The sequence below is a fragment of the Lissotriton helveticus genome, chromosome 6 (genome assembly GCF_964261635.1).
Source record: "Lissotriton helveticus chromosome 6, aLisHel1.1, whole genome shotgun sequence".
Lineage (NCBI taxonomy): Eukaryota > Metazoa > Chordata > Amphibia > Caudata > Salamandridae > Lissotriton > Lissotriton helveticus.
The window spans coordinates 138,270,943-138,289,367 of NC_136067.1; the positions used below are offsets into that span (position 1 = coordinate 138,270,943).

The 18,425-nt window shown below is 42.8% G+C and overlaps 1 protein-coding gene across 1 annotated transcript in view; it reads right to left on the reverse strand.

Annotated features, from left to right (window-relative positions):
- Positions 1-15,794, reverse strand: part of LOC144761249 (uncharacterized) — a 140,325-nt gene extending 124,531 nt beyond the window's left edge. The window contains exon 1 of the mRNA XM_078646708.1: positions 15,576-15,794. Within this exon, the coding sequence (XP_078502834.1) occupies positions 15,576-15,715 (140 nt within the window). The 5' untranslated portion in view covers positions 15,716-15,794. The remainder of the gene's footprint in view (positions 1-15,575) is intronic.
- Between the last annotated feature and the right edge of the window lie 2,631 nt (positions 15,795-18,425).

The window sequence follows — 18,425 nt, forward strand, 5'->3', positions numbered from 1 at the left end:
TCTGGTCCTGATGAGAACGGGACAAAGGGTCTGGTTCGAAACGCGTCAACCCCGTTTTTGTTGTCCCCATCAAAATATTTGTGGTTATTTGATTAATTAATTTGGCAATTGCATGAATTAAGACGTTTATGTTAGGAAGACTGTTTATTCAGAACTATTCCTACATGTGCTAGAAATACTTTGGAATTAGTGTTTGACGTGGGGATTAGGTTGTGTATTCACCAGTTACATGAGCACTGGGTTGTTTGTTGGATGCTAAAAGTGAGAATGTGTTGTTGTTGTGGAAGAGTGTTGGATTGATTGTGTGAGTGACAGGTTCGGATTGATTGGGGGTGTCACATTGAAGTGTAGCTAGTTGTGTCTAGGATTTTGTCTTTGTTGTTTGATTTATTGTCCTTTTACACATGTATATAAAATGCTTTTGATAGAAATAAGGTCTAATTGATTCTGAAAATGACAAACATTGACTGATGAACTAATCTCCTAGTGCATTTATATGTTTTAGTCATATATGCAGATGAAAAATGTTTTCTCGTAATCATTGCTCAGTATTGGCAATTGTTTAGTTTTTACGGCTTAGAACGGACAGCGGATCCTTTTCCTATTTGTGGCTGGTCACCTAGATCGGGAGCTACACACTATACAGGATCTGTCCGCTTTTTGGTAAAACTAAAGACTTTGTTCTTCTGACAATCTGCACAGGTTTTAGTTGTAGGTGCTGTTATGTCTGTTTAGTGTCAGGACACTCTTTGGAGTAGCTGCACACTGTATAAATCTTTATAACATAACATAAAAATGCTTACAAATGAAACTAACACAAGAAACAAGACATCAATAAACAACTTTCTCTCAAATTAGAACTCAAAATACTGTGCTGTATCAAACAGTGAATATAACTATTGACATATAATGATTTGGAAAAACTTTCAATACAAATCACACAATGAAGCTTATACTCCAAAAAGATGGCTCCCACTTACCACAGACAGCTAGACTGAGGATCAACTGTACAAACTTTGAACAGACACCCTATTCCTTCCGCCAGCAAGCTGGCTACCATCAAAAGGTCCTGGGCCCACATTCGACATTGTTCATGATTTTGAGGAGGTTGGTAGTGTTGATGTCATTATGGTTGTCGAGATGGAAGTTGAGGTCGCGTAGATAAATATAGTTTTTGCAGCCTATGGCGAGGGGGCAATGAAGCTGGCAATGAAGTTGCAGAAGGCGTGACATGGTCCTGGTGGACGGTAGGAGAAAATACCACTGATGGGTGCTTTTGCTCTCTGCTTGGAGTTGAAGTTGAGGTGTTCCATGGCTGGGTTGATCTCATCATTTGTGGTGGTGCATTAGATGGATTCCTTGTGTATGATGGTGATTCCTCCACCAGGCTTGCTGATGCAGTCACATTTGGTGATTTTGTAGCCTTCGGGTATTGAGGTGGCAATGTCAGATGCAGAAATGGTGTTTAGCCAGGTCTCAGTGAGGAAAAGGACATCAGGTGTGAGGGTGGTGATGAGGTCCCAATTCTCGGTGGTGTGTTTCCATAGTTTTAAAACTTCATACATCTGGCCCCATAGCACTGACCTTCATAGTTTGGGCTCGTTCTGCTACTTTTTTCCAGCTCCAGCCATGATACTCTTCAGGCATCCTAGCATCTAAAAGGGTGCTTTTCATGAGGAGGTTGATTTTAGTGTCCTTAACCTGCTCTCCTGCTTTGAGACATCTTCCAACGATCCTTCACAGCCAGCATGCAGAACACTTTCCCTACCACACTCTCCAGGCTCTTTGGCATCTTGCTGGGCTCCTATGTGTCAGCAGAAGAGTCAGTTGCCAGTCCACAGAAGCTCCTCAAGAACCCTATAGGGTCCCCCATCAGGTCCATCTCCCCAACTATTCCTTAGAGGGCATAAGGGGGCCCTCACCACTGGCCCTGGAAAGACCCATCTTATTCCAGAGGGTCATGTGGAGTTGAAGTCTTTAAGTCCATACTTGCAGTGGCATCAGGAGGCTTCTTCCAGGAAGGTACTCTTTTGCCATTGTTTCTCCCAGTTCTTGTGTCTTCTCATTTGCCTCTCCCTTGTGTAGGGGTTTTTAAATGGGCCGGAAAGTTCTACATGCCAGGCACCCGATGCCAAATCCTAGGATGCCACCTCATCACTCCACTCTACCCTTGTCCCAGCTCTAGTGCACAGTATTCAAGGACAGCCAAAAATATTTTTAAAATACAAAACAAATCTTAATGGTGAATTTAAGTTGTCCATTGAAACAGCTTCCACAAGAGCCTCAGTTCCATCCCCAGCTTTCACAGCTGCCTTATCCCTTCCAAACAAAACTTCAAGGATGAGCCCCTCCTGTGTTTGTCTCCAGAGGCCTGGTTCTCCTTCTTTGTTTCTTTGGACCTGGGCTGTCCCAACCAAGACACACTGTGGTGTGCTAATTAACAGAAGCAGGTTTCCTCCCTACCCCTTCCTTTGACAGGAACTGGATCAAGCACTGTTAATAGTTCTATTGTGTGGTGAGGCCTTTGATCGTCCCGATGGGCCGCACAGTAATACATTTGGCCGAGAAGGGGAGACAAAGGCCTTTAATCCCATTATGAGTGGAGTCAAGCAGATGTGAAAATTCTGAAAATATCATATGTAGTGTAAACATGATGTAAATCTGATGCTTCCGGTTCATCTATACCTATAGATTGACACCTGACTTGCCCCTGTTGGTTTTAATAGAGAAACATTGTACTTTAATGGAGATTTGCATATAAATTGAAATACAGTTTAAGCGCCATAGACCTTCAGTATGAACTAAAGGCCTGTACTTTTACATTTTAAGGCCTACTTAAGGCTTACTTCAGGTCAATATCAGTTCATGAAGGGCGCCTTCTATGGCAGGCTTCCTGTGCGCAGATATCAGGCTGGGCAAACCCGTAGTTTCCGGAAGTCGGCCTACGTGCGCATGTGCCTGTGCTCATTTGTTCATGTGTATTCAACCCAATGACTCCTACCCTAGCAGCAGCCATATATTAAAAGGGAGACACCAGCAGTTAGCAGGGCACTCCCAGTGCATTTATCACTAATTTACCATGAATGCGACTCAAGTAGAGAGACTCACTCACAGTAAAAACCCAAAACAGGGTTCTGAAAACGTGGAAAATACAGGGGGAGTATATGTGTAACTGATATGCGTGAGAAGCCCAGGTCCATCAAAAAAATTCAGGGAAGCATTAACCAAAGTCAACCAGGACTGCTAATTTCAATATTGAGGGTGACCTCAACCTACACCTTGAAGACAGCCAAGACAAGGAGATCGCCAATTTTCTAGCGGACCTCGCTGCATTTCAATTATCGCAAAGTGTCCCCAGTAGCATACACTCTGCAGGGCATCTCTTAGACCCCGTCTTCACCAACTTATTCGACTTAAAGATCAGTCAGTCATTACCCATCAGCTTGTCTGACCACCACCTTATTTCTATGGCGCTACAGGGTGTAGGCCTCCCTCAGGGTGCCCCTCTGAAGCCCATCCTAAAATGTCCTTGGCACAAGCTAGATGATGGCCATTTTCGAGACCTTCTCCTCAATTAGAAGCCAAAACTCTCTGAAAATATTGGAACGGCTAACTCAATTTGTCTGATATGCTTAATCATTGCCTTGATAAATGCATCCCGGCCAAACTGTCCTTTAGCCGGAGCATGCAATCTAGCCCGTGGTTTAAAGAGAGTCTGACCCAGGCTAGGAAAAAATTTAAGGTCCTTAAAAGGGCATGGAGGCGGCACTTTGACCCGGCCCTCAAAATACAGTATCTTGCAGCCTTCAAGGAATACCACACATCTATTTTGAAATCTAGAGCCAAATACTTTGCAGATAAAATTAAAAATAGCAGCAATCCAGCTAAAAGAATTTTTACCTTGCTAAAAGATCCTAAAACCTCTAACCAATCCAATAAATCTACCATTACCTCCAACCATCAATGTGAGGTACTCGCCTCTTTCTTTGTTAAGAAGGTCGAGGACATCTACAAAACCTTCGCCCCACCATGAACAATACTGGTCTTACAGTTCCTATTAACCCCGACACTTCTTTTCTTTCCATTTTACCCACACTCTCTCAGGAAGTTATGTTAACCATTTGTAATAAAATTAAATCAGGATACCCAGCTGACCCTCTCAAACTAGATCAGTTAAAAAAATTCCTACCCCAGCTCCTGAGTCCTGCCCCCCTTTTGCGATATAATTAACCTGTCTCTGTCCTCTGTAGTAGATCCCACCGCATGGAAACACTCCAAGGTGATCCTCCTACTCAAAAACCTACCTTGGATGACTTCAAGCCTGAACATTTCCTCCCCATTTCTCTTCTCTGAGATCTAAAATCACTGAATCCTATATCTACTCCATCCTTACCACGTGTATAGAAGCTAATGAATGTTTAGACCCCTCAATGTCATGTACTTCCTATAAACATATATAAGATCTGCGCGGGCTGTTTCTAGACACCCCTACCGGTTATGGTAGCTATGCCAGCTAGCTCACAGTGCCACTACAAACCCCTCTTACCATGGAGAGAACAGTTTTTGGCAACTATCGAACATGACAACCCTGATCCCTCAGGATCGTGGAAACAGTATACTACTTTTCGCTCAGTCACTTGAGCTCACTTCGTCTCAGAGAGATACGGTGCAGTGGGGACGTTTTTCAATAAGCATTTATTGAACCAGCGTCATTCTAATGTAAAATAGGTGTGCTGAAACAACGACTAGACAGTAACAGATATAAATGAGTATAAGCACCAACAGAGTAAAAGGACGGTAGATTTCTACCATTGTGCTAAAACAATGAATACAGGCAAGCATATAAAAATATGACAGTAGAATGCGTACTCCTACAATGCGACCCTAACTAGATGTACCTAAGTGTACCTAGCAAGTATGTGGGTGTAAAAGCCAAGAATCCCTCTAGGATAAAGTCAATCCCATTACCTGAAGTGAGACTGTGGGAACCCGTCTTTGCCTCGAGATGTACACCCCGCAAGGGATGTCAGACCACTGCAAGCTGGAGTGTCTGCGTGCAGGAGCCTCAGCATCTCGCGTCAGTCTTTCGGCATGCAAGTCCTTTTCTCCTCTGACTACCTCAGCAAGATATGACGTATGTATACCCAAAGTGGTACGCCCTGGGGATATACCTTGCTGTGTCATGCCGGACTAGGATGACGAAAGGAATGACCCTTATACAATGTTTATCATGCAGGAGACGGGAGGCCTGTTGCCTGCTGTGATTCCAAGAATCTTCAGGCATAATGAGTGAGGCTTAAGCTTTTCGGAGAAAACCCCATGTCATCTTTAGGCATTTCCGTAACTAGGTAAAAGGTCAGTACTAAGAACCGTTATGCAGTGTAATATCAGGGGAATGTAAATGAAAGGTGCATTCATTACCTGTGCCGATATTACGGGGTACCTATATGGAACATAACATCACAGAATGGTTTTCGACCACGCCACAGCAACGAATCTGCCCTATTGGCAGTCACCGAACATTCTAGGAGCTCCCCCGATGAGGGAAACCCTTCGGCTTTGATTCTTCTTGATCTGAGCGCTGCATTAGACACTGTGTCTCATCAGATCCTTCTGCACCGTGTACTAGCCAATCTCCTCATGCCCTACATTTCGAGCCGTCCGCTGCGCTCCTCTGTCCAACACCTAGCACATGTACACCGCGTCAGAATAGCGCGGGCTGGAGGTCGCTCTTTCCGTGCCCTCGCGCCCAGAATCTGGAACGCCCTTCTCGCTAACATTAGAAGTATCCAAGATCACGGATCTTTACAGAAAGCTATAAAGACACTTCTCCTTCCTAATTAATCTCTTCCCTACCCAGCAACGTTCTGTTCTCTGTTGGTCTTGGGATTAGTGCTGGAACGCCCCATTGCTGGGGCAGCCATCAGCTTTACAATTCTCGTAACATAATATGTCAGTGATAAGGATGAAGTCACTTACCTCAGTCATGAACTCATTGAAAACATCTTTCCTTGATGGCAATTGACTCTACTCTAATGAATGTGCCCTTTGGTGGTTATAGATATGGGCATATCCTCTTTGACAATAGAAAATACTAAGCAAAAAAAGTGAATTTCTGAATTTGGTTTGTTAAGTGTTTTAAAAATACTATTGAGATGATTATTGTGTTCGAATTTTGACAATTATATTTTCAAAAACAACAAACACATAATTACCGTATATGAAGACAAGTTTCTTGATACTGCAGTTGAGGTTACCTTGTAAAACTGTTGCTATAAATAACACATTTGAAGACAATGTTATCCAAATACTGATGATTTTAACTTGGTAATCCTTCCTAGGTGATGTCAGCCTGTCACGGCTGTTATTGGTTTTGGAGAGATCTGCAGTGCAAGTTTTCTTACCAATGGTAGAATCTTTGTGATTCAGTTTGTGTTACAATTCCTCTAAGTTATGGAGCAATGCCATTGTACGTGAGTTTTAATAACAAACTTGACACATGCTGATCTTATTAGCTATTAGTTATCTGGTAATTTTAAGGCGTTATTTAGAGTTTGGTAGGTGGGATACCCTGTCATCAGTGTGGTGGATGCCTCTTTCATTAAAACTACATTATAGCCTATCACACCTAAAACACAGAGAATGGGATATCAATCATGTTTAATAATAATCCACATTTGTAAAGCGCCGAACCATCACCCGTCCGGAAGATTAAGCAAGCTATTGCCCAGAGTCACATGGTGGTGGGCTAATCTGCTGCGGGCCCCGGGGATCGAACCGTGATCCCCAGATTCCGGAGTCAGTAATCTTGGCCGCGGGGCCACACCTCTCCCAGTTTGACAGAGTATACAACCTTCCGCTGATATCTAAATAGGGCCCGTAGTGTACCTTATGCCTCTGTCTGACCATAATGTTTCTATAAAACAAGAGCGCAGCCAACGGTGCTGTTAATGGGTACAATGTGGTCTCCTACTGTACTTAGAGTCTCACCTGTCACTGATAAGTACAACTGATTTTATATCTTTACAAAAGTTGGATTCCTTAAATAGATTGCATTGGAACAGTCATATTTCAATTTTGACAAGGTTTAAATATTCAGATCTCTATTCCTAATTTGTCTTCTCTGCAATGTCTGCATGTAGACAAGTGTCTGTGCACATTGTTGACATAGCCTTCACCTTTGTGGGCCTGTTGACAGTGTACCACATTTGAATAAAACATGTTGCTTATCAACAATAATAGTTGATGTTTTACATGTAGATGCTAGTTTTACTATAATTGTTTGAGGTAATGAAATGTTTATTGTGTGTCTAGACTACATGATTGGCAAAATAATTAACTTTGATGTGAAGTATCTATGGGTTGAGAATAGGGCTATATGCATGAACACATTTTCCCATAAACACAGAATGGGCAAAACCCTTTGATGCATCTGGCCCTATACATATTTTTAGCAAAAAGATTCTTAAAAAGATGTGCGCACAGATAAGCATGGGAGACATTTTAATTACGCCAGGGTAATGCACATAATTTTGGAAATGTCATGTTATGCTTGTTATGTGAAAGGAAAGGTCGAGCCAATATACTGAAAAGACAGATTGGGATTCAATAGTTAGACCAAGTGCAAAGAGCATTTATATGTATTTCTCAGAGCTATGGAAAGGTGAAGAGTAACGCCTATGGAGAACAACATTGCAGTGAACAGCAAGGTTCAGATGAAATGAGTCACTCAGTTTTTTATTACACTGCCAGCAGGTAAGCAAGCGAGGACACCAAGGAACACAAGTTCAATTCCTAATTACTTTTGTGTTGAGTAGAAAGATGGACAGGACACACTGCCTGCCACTCTGCCAATCTCTACTGGAAATCAATTAGAGCACATTTGTACAGACAAATATGGCCAGAGGCTGACAGTTAATATAATTGCTTGGAAAATGAAGATGCCAAGGAGCTTTCCACGAAAATAAATCTTAACACGCTGCAGAGCGAATAAAGAGAATCCGATCAATAAATGTAGAGAGAGAGAACGTAAGTTTAATTCAAAGAGAAGTAAAGTGTAATGTTGAGTGTCTGAATTATAATTTCTTTTAGGTATTGAAAACGGCGTGAATACCAATTACACTGAATATTTTCACCGCTGCAATTGTTGCTAACCCATGGCACTTTTAAGAGAGTATCAACCTTGAAAAATGATGTATTTTGATCTCTGACTTTAAAGCGGCACAAAGTGACCTTTCCACCTATTTTAGATTTTTTTCTTTGTTCCTGTGCTTTCACTTAATGAACACTTTTGAACTAAAATATGCACGTTTGAAACAGAAAGAGTAAATATAGAGCTTAAATGATAAATCCTTAAGTAAGGCTGAATCACAGAGACAATTAGGAGTAGGAGAGGTGGTACTCCTGTAGGACTACTTCATGTACTCCATTGCATCTTAAATGGGAATAACATGTCAATGTTCAAGCATTATTCATTTATAGGTGGTACTCTACCACAAGTAATAATGTCAGTATCTTGGTAAATCGAGTTAAAGGTTCCAATGATTAAGCCTGAGTTCAGCCCCTGGTAGCTGTGGGACAGAGCAGTCTTAATTTAAGAAAATGTGTAAAGCATTTATAAGTACCAAAACAGTTAAAAAGTCAAACACTCATACAATAAAAATCCCACTCCAATTTATAAAAATAGAGAATAATTAAGTGAACAAGTTCACACCAAAATGGCAGTAATCCAAAAAAAGGGGAACTGAAGACATTCATTTTTAAAGTTTTATGTAAAAATAGCAGTAAAAAGCACTAAGCCCCAATGTAGGTCAACTGGTTGTGGTGAACAAAACCTTAGGCGCGTTATGAGGCCAACTGCAATGAAACACGGTTGGATTCCCCAAAAAGGTTCAACCCTGGTCGGAGGCTCTAAATTGGGACTTAGGACCCGATTTAGAGTTTGGCAGAAAGGTTGTGTGGTATCCTGGTGTGGGATTCCGTTAATGTGTATGGAGTCTTACACAGCTAGACAGGATTCTGTTTAAGAAATTCATTTTCATTGCAATAGCACTTCCCATTTGTTCAATAAAATGTGGCTCCTTTGCGATAAACTTTAGGTTGTATGGAGACAAAGGGAGAGTGAGAGAAGTTGAATGTGAGCAAGAGGATGGCTGTTACATTATTATTTTGAAAGTTGGAGCCACATGTGAGGATGGTCCCATGGATTAAGGGCATGTAGAGGGTGGTATGGTAAAAATGTTATTCGATTCTGTGGCAAAAATTCACTCTCATATCTCAACTGTTTTATGATAGAGAAATAAAAGGAAAGATCAGACTTTTTAAGCCATATATAAAACCTCGGGTCATGGAGGTGAACCTATTCAACATTTAGGCTATTTTGTTGTTGAGATCGAGTTTGGTGGGTGGTTCACGTCTGGGAAAGTGAATGTTTCATTGAGAGGCAGTTTTCTCATTATCTAGATCCATCAAAAGGAATTGGGAGTGTACCCCAATTATACTCTTTCATTTTGCTCTATCACACAGTTCCACACTGCAAATATTCTGTTGCACAACATTAGCTTTTTGGAAGGGTGCAGTATTCTTCACGCCTACACAAAGATGATCACACTGCCTGCCATGCTCCTGGCACTGACGACTTCCTTCTTCCTTGTGATGCTCAGAACCAAAAACGGCAGCTCCTCGTGTGGACTGGAGAAGGCAACTATTACACAGGAACAAACCTGGGGGCATATTACCAAGCAATAGCGATAATTATCGCTATTGCTTGGTTAGAGACAACATTTTACCACTGAGCTGCGGCGATTTTTATCGCAGATAAACCTTGGTACTACCAAGGTTTATCGCAAATGCGATAAAAAACGGCCGCAATGCATGAATATCGCTGAAAAGTCAGCGATATTCATGCATTACCGAGCTAATGCTCTTAGCCATGTTATCCACCTCCCATTGGATAACATGGCTAAGAACTGCTCAGGGCAGGTGTTAGCTTTTGGAGATATTCGCGCTTAGCGCGAATATCTCCAAAAGTTGGTAATAGGAGATAGCGATGTTAGCGACTGTTTCCAGTTGCTAACATCTTGGCACGCCCACTTTGCATGTCATTAGTGATAAATATCAGTGACAGGCAAAGTGGGGCCCAAGATGGTCGCTATTTCCTACTAGCTGTCGCTAACTGGTGTTAGCGACAGCTAGGTAATAGGGAGATAATTTTATCTCCGCTTTCTTGGCTTTTAAAGCCAAAAAAGCGGAGATAAACCCCCTTGATAATATGCCCCTAGTCCCTTATCTATCCAGCGCTCAATGTCGGTCAGCCTAAACTTGTGACTTTGCCCCAGACCAGCATGACTAAAACACTAAAAGAGGCACTTTGTGAGTTATTTTACATAAACATGTAATAGGTCATACCTCTGGTTCTACTGATTGGAATTTTGTCTTTTTTGGTGTCATTGTATTTATTAAGCTTTACTCTTGTATTATGTGTTTACTTTATTACTGTTTGAGTGCTTCATAAATATTTTATTCGTTGTCTCTAAGTTAAACCGGACTGCTTTTGTGCAAAGCTACCAAAGTGTTAAGCACCGGTTTATTATGTGATTTCAGTGGTTCACCTTGACAAGGATTGTGTTTATTATTTTAGAGGGACCACCATCATTCTCAACTAATAACCCAATTTTTTACAGTTAGAACCTTTCTGCATGTTTCAAACTACTGTGCTGAACTACAGCACCATTTTTTTAAAGAGCTGACTTGTATTAAGCTGATTATAATATTTTTTTTAACAAGTATCTAACAGCACTTTTGATATGTTTAATTTTGCACTCGTGATTTATTTTTTTTTTTCATGTTTGCAAAACATGCTTTCGCTTTCATATGAATGAGCTAAGCACCAAGGATTTCAAGGTGATGGTGTGGCTACGAATTATAAGGAATAAAGTACCCCCTGCCATACATAATAAGGCTATAGCAAGTCATCTCAGAGTTACATAACCATCAGCCTTCTTCCTCTAGATGGTTATAGAACTCCTTGGTGGCTGGCAATATCTTTATAAGGTATTGCATTGGGTCCTTTATCCCATATATATTAGTAATGGTCATAGTAATATTAATGCATTAGTAGTAATAATCATAATTACAATAGTGATATTATAATTCATAATCTTAACATTTTAATGATAGTCTTTAATTTTGCTCTACTACACACTAGAAAGATTATGTCACACAACATAAGCTGTTTGGAAGGGGCGCAGGATTCATAGCACCTACGCCACAACACTGCGATAGCCGACACGCATATTAGGTGATAGGTCTAAAGGTCCCCTTCACACAGCATCAAATAGAGTTAAACCATCCATAAACCTCAGTCTCAGACAAATCCATTGGTCATAAGAAACATCACCTTAGGAAAAAGTCTTGTAGCGCATCACATGCCCCACGTACTTGATTCACAGGAGAGTTGAGTGTCTCTACCCTCAGGGAGATACTCCATCAGACAGACTTTCAATGGTAGATGTTTCTGCACTTGGGAACCTAAAGCATCCAAGGGACTGGTGAGTATTGCACTATATCAAGGATGGAATGCAAAATTAACCTTCACCACCTTCAAGGAATTTGTGCATGTTTATATCATCAAAATGAATTTGCTCACACTTCTAATGTTGTGAGTAACCTGCCTCTGTGACATGATCCTCTTTCAGTTGTGCTAAATGTGCTAAAACAGTTTTTTCCAAAATATATCCCTGAAGTTGTCTCCCTGGACACAGCAGTAGCAAACATTTTTCTGTAATAGCAATTAAATATAAAGGTGTTTCGTTCTGTCTGAAGAGCCCTCTCTGGAAGAGAGCAGGCAAGGATGGAAGCATCAAGGATGGACTGTGCTTGTAGAACCTATCTCAGTCAAAGGCGTAGCTAGAGATTGTGGCGCCCGGGGCTATCCCTCAGGTTGCCGCCCATGGCATCCGCAGTCCTGTGATTGTGTGAGCTTAAGTCTCGGACTCGAATTTTGAATCTCACCTCACTGTCAAATTTCGAGCACAAATATTTCTCACATGTATCATTTGAATGCTAGTTTTACATTGGTCCATTAACTAGTGCAAGTAAGTGTTAACTATCTGAACTCGCAGTTGTAGAGGGCTGCGCACAGCACCCCGGGGCCACTGGCTTAACTATACGGGTGTGATTTTTTTTAATACTTTTAAAAATATTTGTCATCCTGCCTGACTGTGACCTATGTGTGTCGCACAGGCTCTCCCGAGGCTTGCCCAGCAATCATGCTATTACACACATGCTCACTACGGCGGCCAGAGTCCTTAAGTCAGCTGACTCTAATGAATTTATGGTATAGGCCTGAGGCAATTGAGATTTGTGTTAGGGCCTCTCACACCCTGTTATAGTCTGGGCCCAGGTCCCATGTGGGACAGAGAGAGCAGCATGGAGTTTAGTGATTCTTCTCTCCTGGTTTGTTATTTGAGCTCTCTCCAAACAGCCGCAATGCCACATGTTCACAGACTGGTGCTCTCATCAGCGTGCGTCGTGACTGTCACTCGAGACAGACTACTTTTGCACTCACCTGGATCTGAACGTAGGTGTTGGATTTAGGGGTCTTTCCACACTTGCTGTGCTGTAGGCTTTAAACAGCAATGCAGGATGGACTGAATACCTGACTGTAGACTAAGCTGCTTCTGTGCCACGGGCAGAAAACAAAATGTCAATCTTTGTTTGAAGTGTCATCTGGTGTATTTACACTTGATGTGTAACTTGTCAGTCGCTGTGCGACACTAGAGATCTAGAGATATTTATGCCAGGTCATCAGGGCAGGCTCTGGTAATGCTCATGCCACCACTACTCTGAATGCCTCGTGTGCATCCAGCAATACCCCTTCTACATTGGTGGGGTCCTAACCGCAGGTCCTTGCTCTTTTTGGTGTTAATTCTTAGTGGAGCCATGTGACCTGCTTTCTAGATGTCCAAAGCTGTCCTTTTAATTATAGTCAGCTGCAGCAGGCGTTTGCAGCAGTTTTAGATCTTTTGAGAGTTTCTCGTTGCTCAAATGGGTCTAATTGCTGATATTTTCGTTTCCTCATCTCTATTGCTTGATGTTTGCTCACAAGAAAGTGTCAAATGTCACCCATAACCACACTGAAATTGTTTACATGTCACACATAGCAGTCTGAAACCTAGGCAGCTATGGATGGCACGTGTCATGATGTCATTTGCTGACTCTCTAACTTGGTTAGTCCCCCCCACTTCTTTTTTAAGGACCACTGCACTGCCACTCACCAAAGATCCTTTCCTCCCCTCGTGACAACCGTTTAGCTCTTACCTTCCTCAGGCTCCAGTACTCTACAGTGGTGGCAGGGTCTCTACTGTAGGGGTTGGTTCTGCTGCAGCCTATCGCCCAGCACTGCTACTGCCACTGCCCCAGACTCAACTCATAACTGCCCAGGTTTCAGATTTCTATTTTTACATTTTCATAATTTTAGTGTAATTGAGAGTTACTTTTCAATGACTATGAGTGACACATTCTCCCGAGCAAAATCAAGCAATGAAGACGAGGGAAACATATAAATATCAGAAATTACTCCCATTTGAGCAAGAGAAAGTGTAACAGCCGCAAAGCACCAGAAATGGAAGGGAACTACCCTAGTGCCCATGTAACCTGACTGGACAGTGGCTTCAGGCACTCGCCTCAGATACTCTGCATCTGACAAGGCTCAGGAGAGTGAGGGGGAGGCACACATAAGTTACAGCCAGCCAGGGCAGTGCTGTGTGTAAAATGGCATGTCCCGTTATGAGAAAATCCAAACATGGCAGACGCTGACACACCAAAAGAAGACCGGTTAATGTTTGACATAGGCAACAAAATGGGTGTGCAGTTTCATTTTTTTTTTATTAACCCACCATACGTTTTGGCAGGAGGAGCACTTTATCAGTTTCCCAGCTGACGACGTATGTCCCATTAATGTTAAACACAAAAGCCTGGAACAACTATTAAAGTCAGAAAGACTAATGGTAATAATGTGGAAAGTGTCTAGACTAATGGCCATTCAGAAAATGACAATCCCCATTTGTAACGTTGAGGAGATGTCATGAGAACAAAGAAAGCTATATAAAAATGTACTGTAGCACATAAACAGGTAAGCGCTTTCAGCCAAACAGAGAGAGAGAATAAAAGAGCTGCATTGGAGAGACAGTGAGTTCAGGTACCTAATGTCTGTGGACTGATGCTGGGCTGCATCAGTTGCCTTCGGTGATAAAATATAATGTGCACTGTTTTAAATCGCTTTCTGAGCATGTATTTGACAAGACTAACTTTCTGGATTATGTTGCTCAACGACACTAATGTATGTTGCTTTTTTAGTGCTACAGGACGGTGAATAAAAAAGCAGTAGAGCTAATAAAACATAAAACAGATTGTGCTGTAAATTAATTTAGGAAACAGTCACTGTATGGGACATCTATTCCGGAAAAACACAAACCTTTCCCTCCCAAAGCTCGAGGTTAGCACCTCTCAGTATGTAAGTCACTGTATCAATTGATGAAAAAAGTGTATTACCATCATGAAGTATACACGTCAAGGGCCTGCTGACGAGACCCTAAACACCTTCCAGAGCTGCCAAGGTTTCAGATTGCTTATGTGTGGCCTTTTCATAATTTCAATTTAAATATGAGTGACATTCCAATGACTATGAGTGACAATTCTGCGTGGGCAAAATCAAGTAATGAAGACAACTGAAACATATAAATATAGGAAATTGCACCCATTTGAGCAAGAAGAAACTCTAAAAAGATCTGAAAACTGCTGTAAATGACCTGTGGCTTTGCTGTTACTCAATATTTGTGACTCTGTAATTTCTATTTTTATGCTCTTTGTCTATCATATATGGCCCAACTCCATTGTGTGGTTTCATTTATATGACTTACATCTTTATTTGTAAAACACTCTATCATCTTTCGGCCCCTCTCTCACAAATTGTTCATTTGTTTTCTAGTGCTGCTCATATCAATGTAGGATGCCAGAGCACTTTACATCAGACAGAAATTATACCAACACAATGACTCTTTTGTGGGTATTCCAGTCTAGCATTTTGCCAGGTGTACTGCAATAAATAGAGCACATATTTGAAAATAGCAACTGGGGGTCCAAGCCAGCAGGATATTTGAAACTGAAAATATCCCGCAGTGTCACCTTAGTACTAACACAGGCAGGCACGCACAGGCTTTAAACCACCGAGATATCTCACCCATACTATTTTTTTTGTCCTAAATCTAGATGCTTATATGGGGTGAGGCTTAAGGCTGATTGAAGAGATGTGTGTGTTGTGTCGTCGTGGTTATGCGTTTCTGATGTACAAAGGTCAATTCAAAAGATCCTATTGACCATTAATAAAACTTCAAAAAGCATTTCTATTTTGGCCATAGGATATTGAAAATTTTGAACGTGAAAAAGACAAAAAGGCACCAGATATAATTGTTTACTGACTGAGAAAGGGTTCAAACATAGTCACCTCACAATGATCTCGCTGCCTGACCACGCTGCCATTTATTGTGTAAATCAGAGAGGCTGGTGGCACTTACTTGGGCAGTGGTCGCACTCGCTGAGTCCTAAAGAGTGAGGCGGTGGCGCTCCAAGAATTGCTTGATGACACACCGTCTCTCAAGGCCGTGGCTGCAGGCTCAATTAGGCCGCTACTGCATGCTGTTGTAATTGAAGACATCCATCGACTCCGGTCTGCACTCTGCAGAGGTGCAAATAAGTCTGGCTGCTGGCAGGTTCAGGCCGTGAGTGAAAGCGGGCCACGGCCACGGCAATATGAGTTTGCTGCCCGGGTCCGGCCTGCCTCCAGTGATAGGCATGCTGGCGCCCGCTCACGAGAGGTGAGCGCGTGCGTGGTGGTGGAGCACGTGACTCAAGCGAGGGCTGGAGAAACATAATGATTGGTAGCGCTTTTGCGAGCTACCACTGATGGCCCTGGGACGGGATCCGATCCACTGCCAAACACAAACGGCCCGGGTAAGACGCGCATGCTGCACTGCAGGCGGCATTTACAAGGTGCACTTGCTCTTCATGCGGGGGCCGCGCGGCACTGGCGGCGGCTTTTATAATTTCTTTTATTATAGAATTTGAGTGTCCCCAAATAAATTATAAAGGCCCCCACCAGTGCTGCGTGGCCCCCGAGTGAGGAGCAAGTGTACCTTGCAAATGCCGCCACCCCTAAAATTGTGCCGCCTGGGGCGGACCAACGCCCCGCCCCCCCTAGCTACGCCACTGATCTCAGTATTCTAAAATACTTAAGGAACAATATACAGAGAGGTACGAATGGGCAGCCAGTTGTTTGGTGAACCTGCAATAGCGAGACCAAGCAGCACTAACACACCACTTTCTCCACTGACTCCCTGTGCCAGAACTGATGATTCATTCACTTTCTGAGCCACTCTTCATACACAAAGATCTACCTTCCCTCCATCCAGCCAGCAATCTTCAGTACTTGGGTGGAAACACCGTAGTGGAGCCAAGAAGGGAACTAGGCAGGCACGGATCCTTCTGTTTCTCAGTTCTGGATGCTGAAGCATGATCCACCATTCCTAAACATCTTAGAGTGACAGAGGAGCGCCTGTATTTCTGGTGCACCATAACCACATTACAAAGTATATTCACACCTTATCTCTTTTTTAGATTGCAATTTTAATCCTACTGATCCTTAGTGATAACATAACATAACATAACATAACACAGCATAACATAAGATAACATAACACAACATGACATCAAATACCATACCATAACATAACACAAAATACCATACCATATCCCAACATAACATAACAATAGTTCCCCCAGTCTTTGAGGGGAGCCTTAAGGGCCATTTTTAAGGTGTGTGACGTCACAGAATGCACCCATCTGCGTTGAACCAGTTACTTAACTTCAGTAACAATATATCTGTACGAAACATTAGTTGGTTATAGATTCCTTACCTTAGAATTAACCCCCAGGTGTCAGTCTAAATTCAGAAAGTTTTTTTGTCTGCAGTACCTCTGCGTGTCAGAAGGTGGCGTCGTTCGGCCCCGCGTCCGGCGTCATAGTTGCCAGGATGATGTTGCGGTACAACTTAGACCCCACCCTCACAAGCTGACGTCAGTTCTGTGCACGACTTTCCGCGCCAGAAACTCAGAGCCATGCAAAACACTGACAACTGGTGCACAAAACTAGGGCCCTGAAAGGATTTCCTTAACTCTAGAAATCAGTACAGAACGGGTGGGGCAGTAAGGAATCTATAACTAACTAATCTTTCTTACAAATATATCGTAACCAAAGGTAAGTAACTTGTTCATTTGAAAGCAACATGTTGGTTATAGATTCCTTACCTTAGAATAGATACACCAGCAATACCAACCCCGGTGGTGGGTCTGCGAACCAAGATCACACCAGAAAGTCCTGGAGAACAGAAAGGCCAGCGAAGCCGTCTCTCCGGACTTGTTTGTCCATGCAGTAGTGTTTGGTAAACGTGTGCAATGATGCCCACGTAGCTGCCTGACAGATGTCATTCAGAGGAACTTCCAAGGCAGTAGTAGCTGCCGTTGCCCTGGTGGAATGGGCGCGTAGCCCCACTGGAGGCTCCTTTTTAGCCAGAGAATAGCATGCTTTTATAAACAAAACGACCCATCGAGTAATGGTTCGCTTGTGTATGGCCCAACCTTTCTTGGCACCCACGTAGCCAACAAAGAGTTGGTCATCTACCCGGAACTGTTTTGTGCGATCCAGATAGAAAGAAAGTGCATGTTTTGGTTCCAGACGGTGGAGCCGCTCTTCCTCTTTCGAAGGATGCAGAGGCGGAAAGAAGGTGGGCAAGGTGATGGCCTGCCTGATGTGGAGGACAGTGACAACCTTGGGCAGGAAGGATGGACGAGGCCTAAGGACAACTTTGTCCAGATGTATAGAGAGAAAGGGAGGTTTTGAAGAAAGCGCCTGGAGCTCAGTCACTCGTCTGGAAGATGTGATGGCCACCAGGAATGCAGTTTTGAGAGTCAAGAGCCTTAAAGGACAGTTGTGAAGTGGCTCAAAGGGAGCGCACATTAAATAAGTTAAAATCAGGTTTAAGTCCCACTGAGGCATAACGAAGGGAATAGGAGGAAAGAGATGAGTTATGCCTTTTAAGGAGAGACTTACAACGGGGACTTGAAAAGGGAAGGCTGATTTGGAAGCCGAAGGAAGGCAGAGATGGCCGAAAGACATCCCTTGATAGTGCCCAGAGCAGAGCCCTGCTGGGCGAGAGAAAGAAGAAACAAGAGAACCTTTGAAAGAGGGGCAGAAAGGGGATCCTCAGCCTTTGCTGTGCACCATGCCACAAACTTGTTCCATCGGCAGGCGTATACCATCTTAGTGGAGGGACTCCTGGCTGCCTAGATTACATCACAGACTTCAGGAGG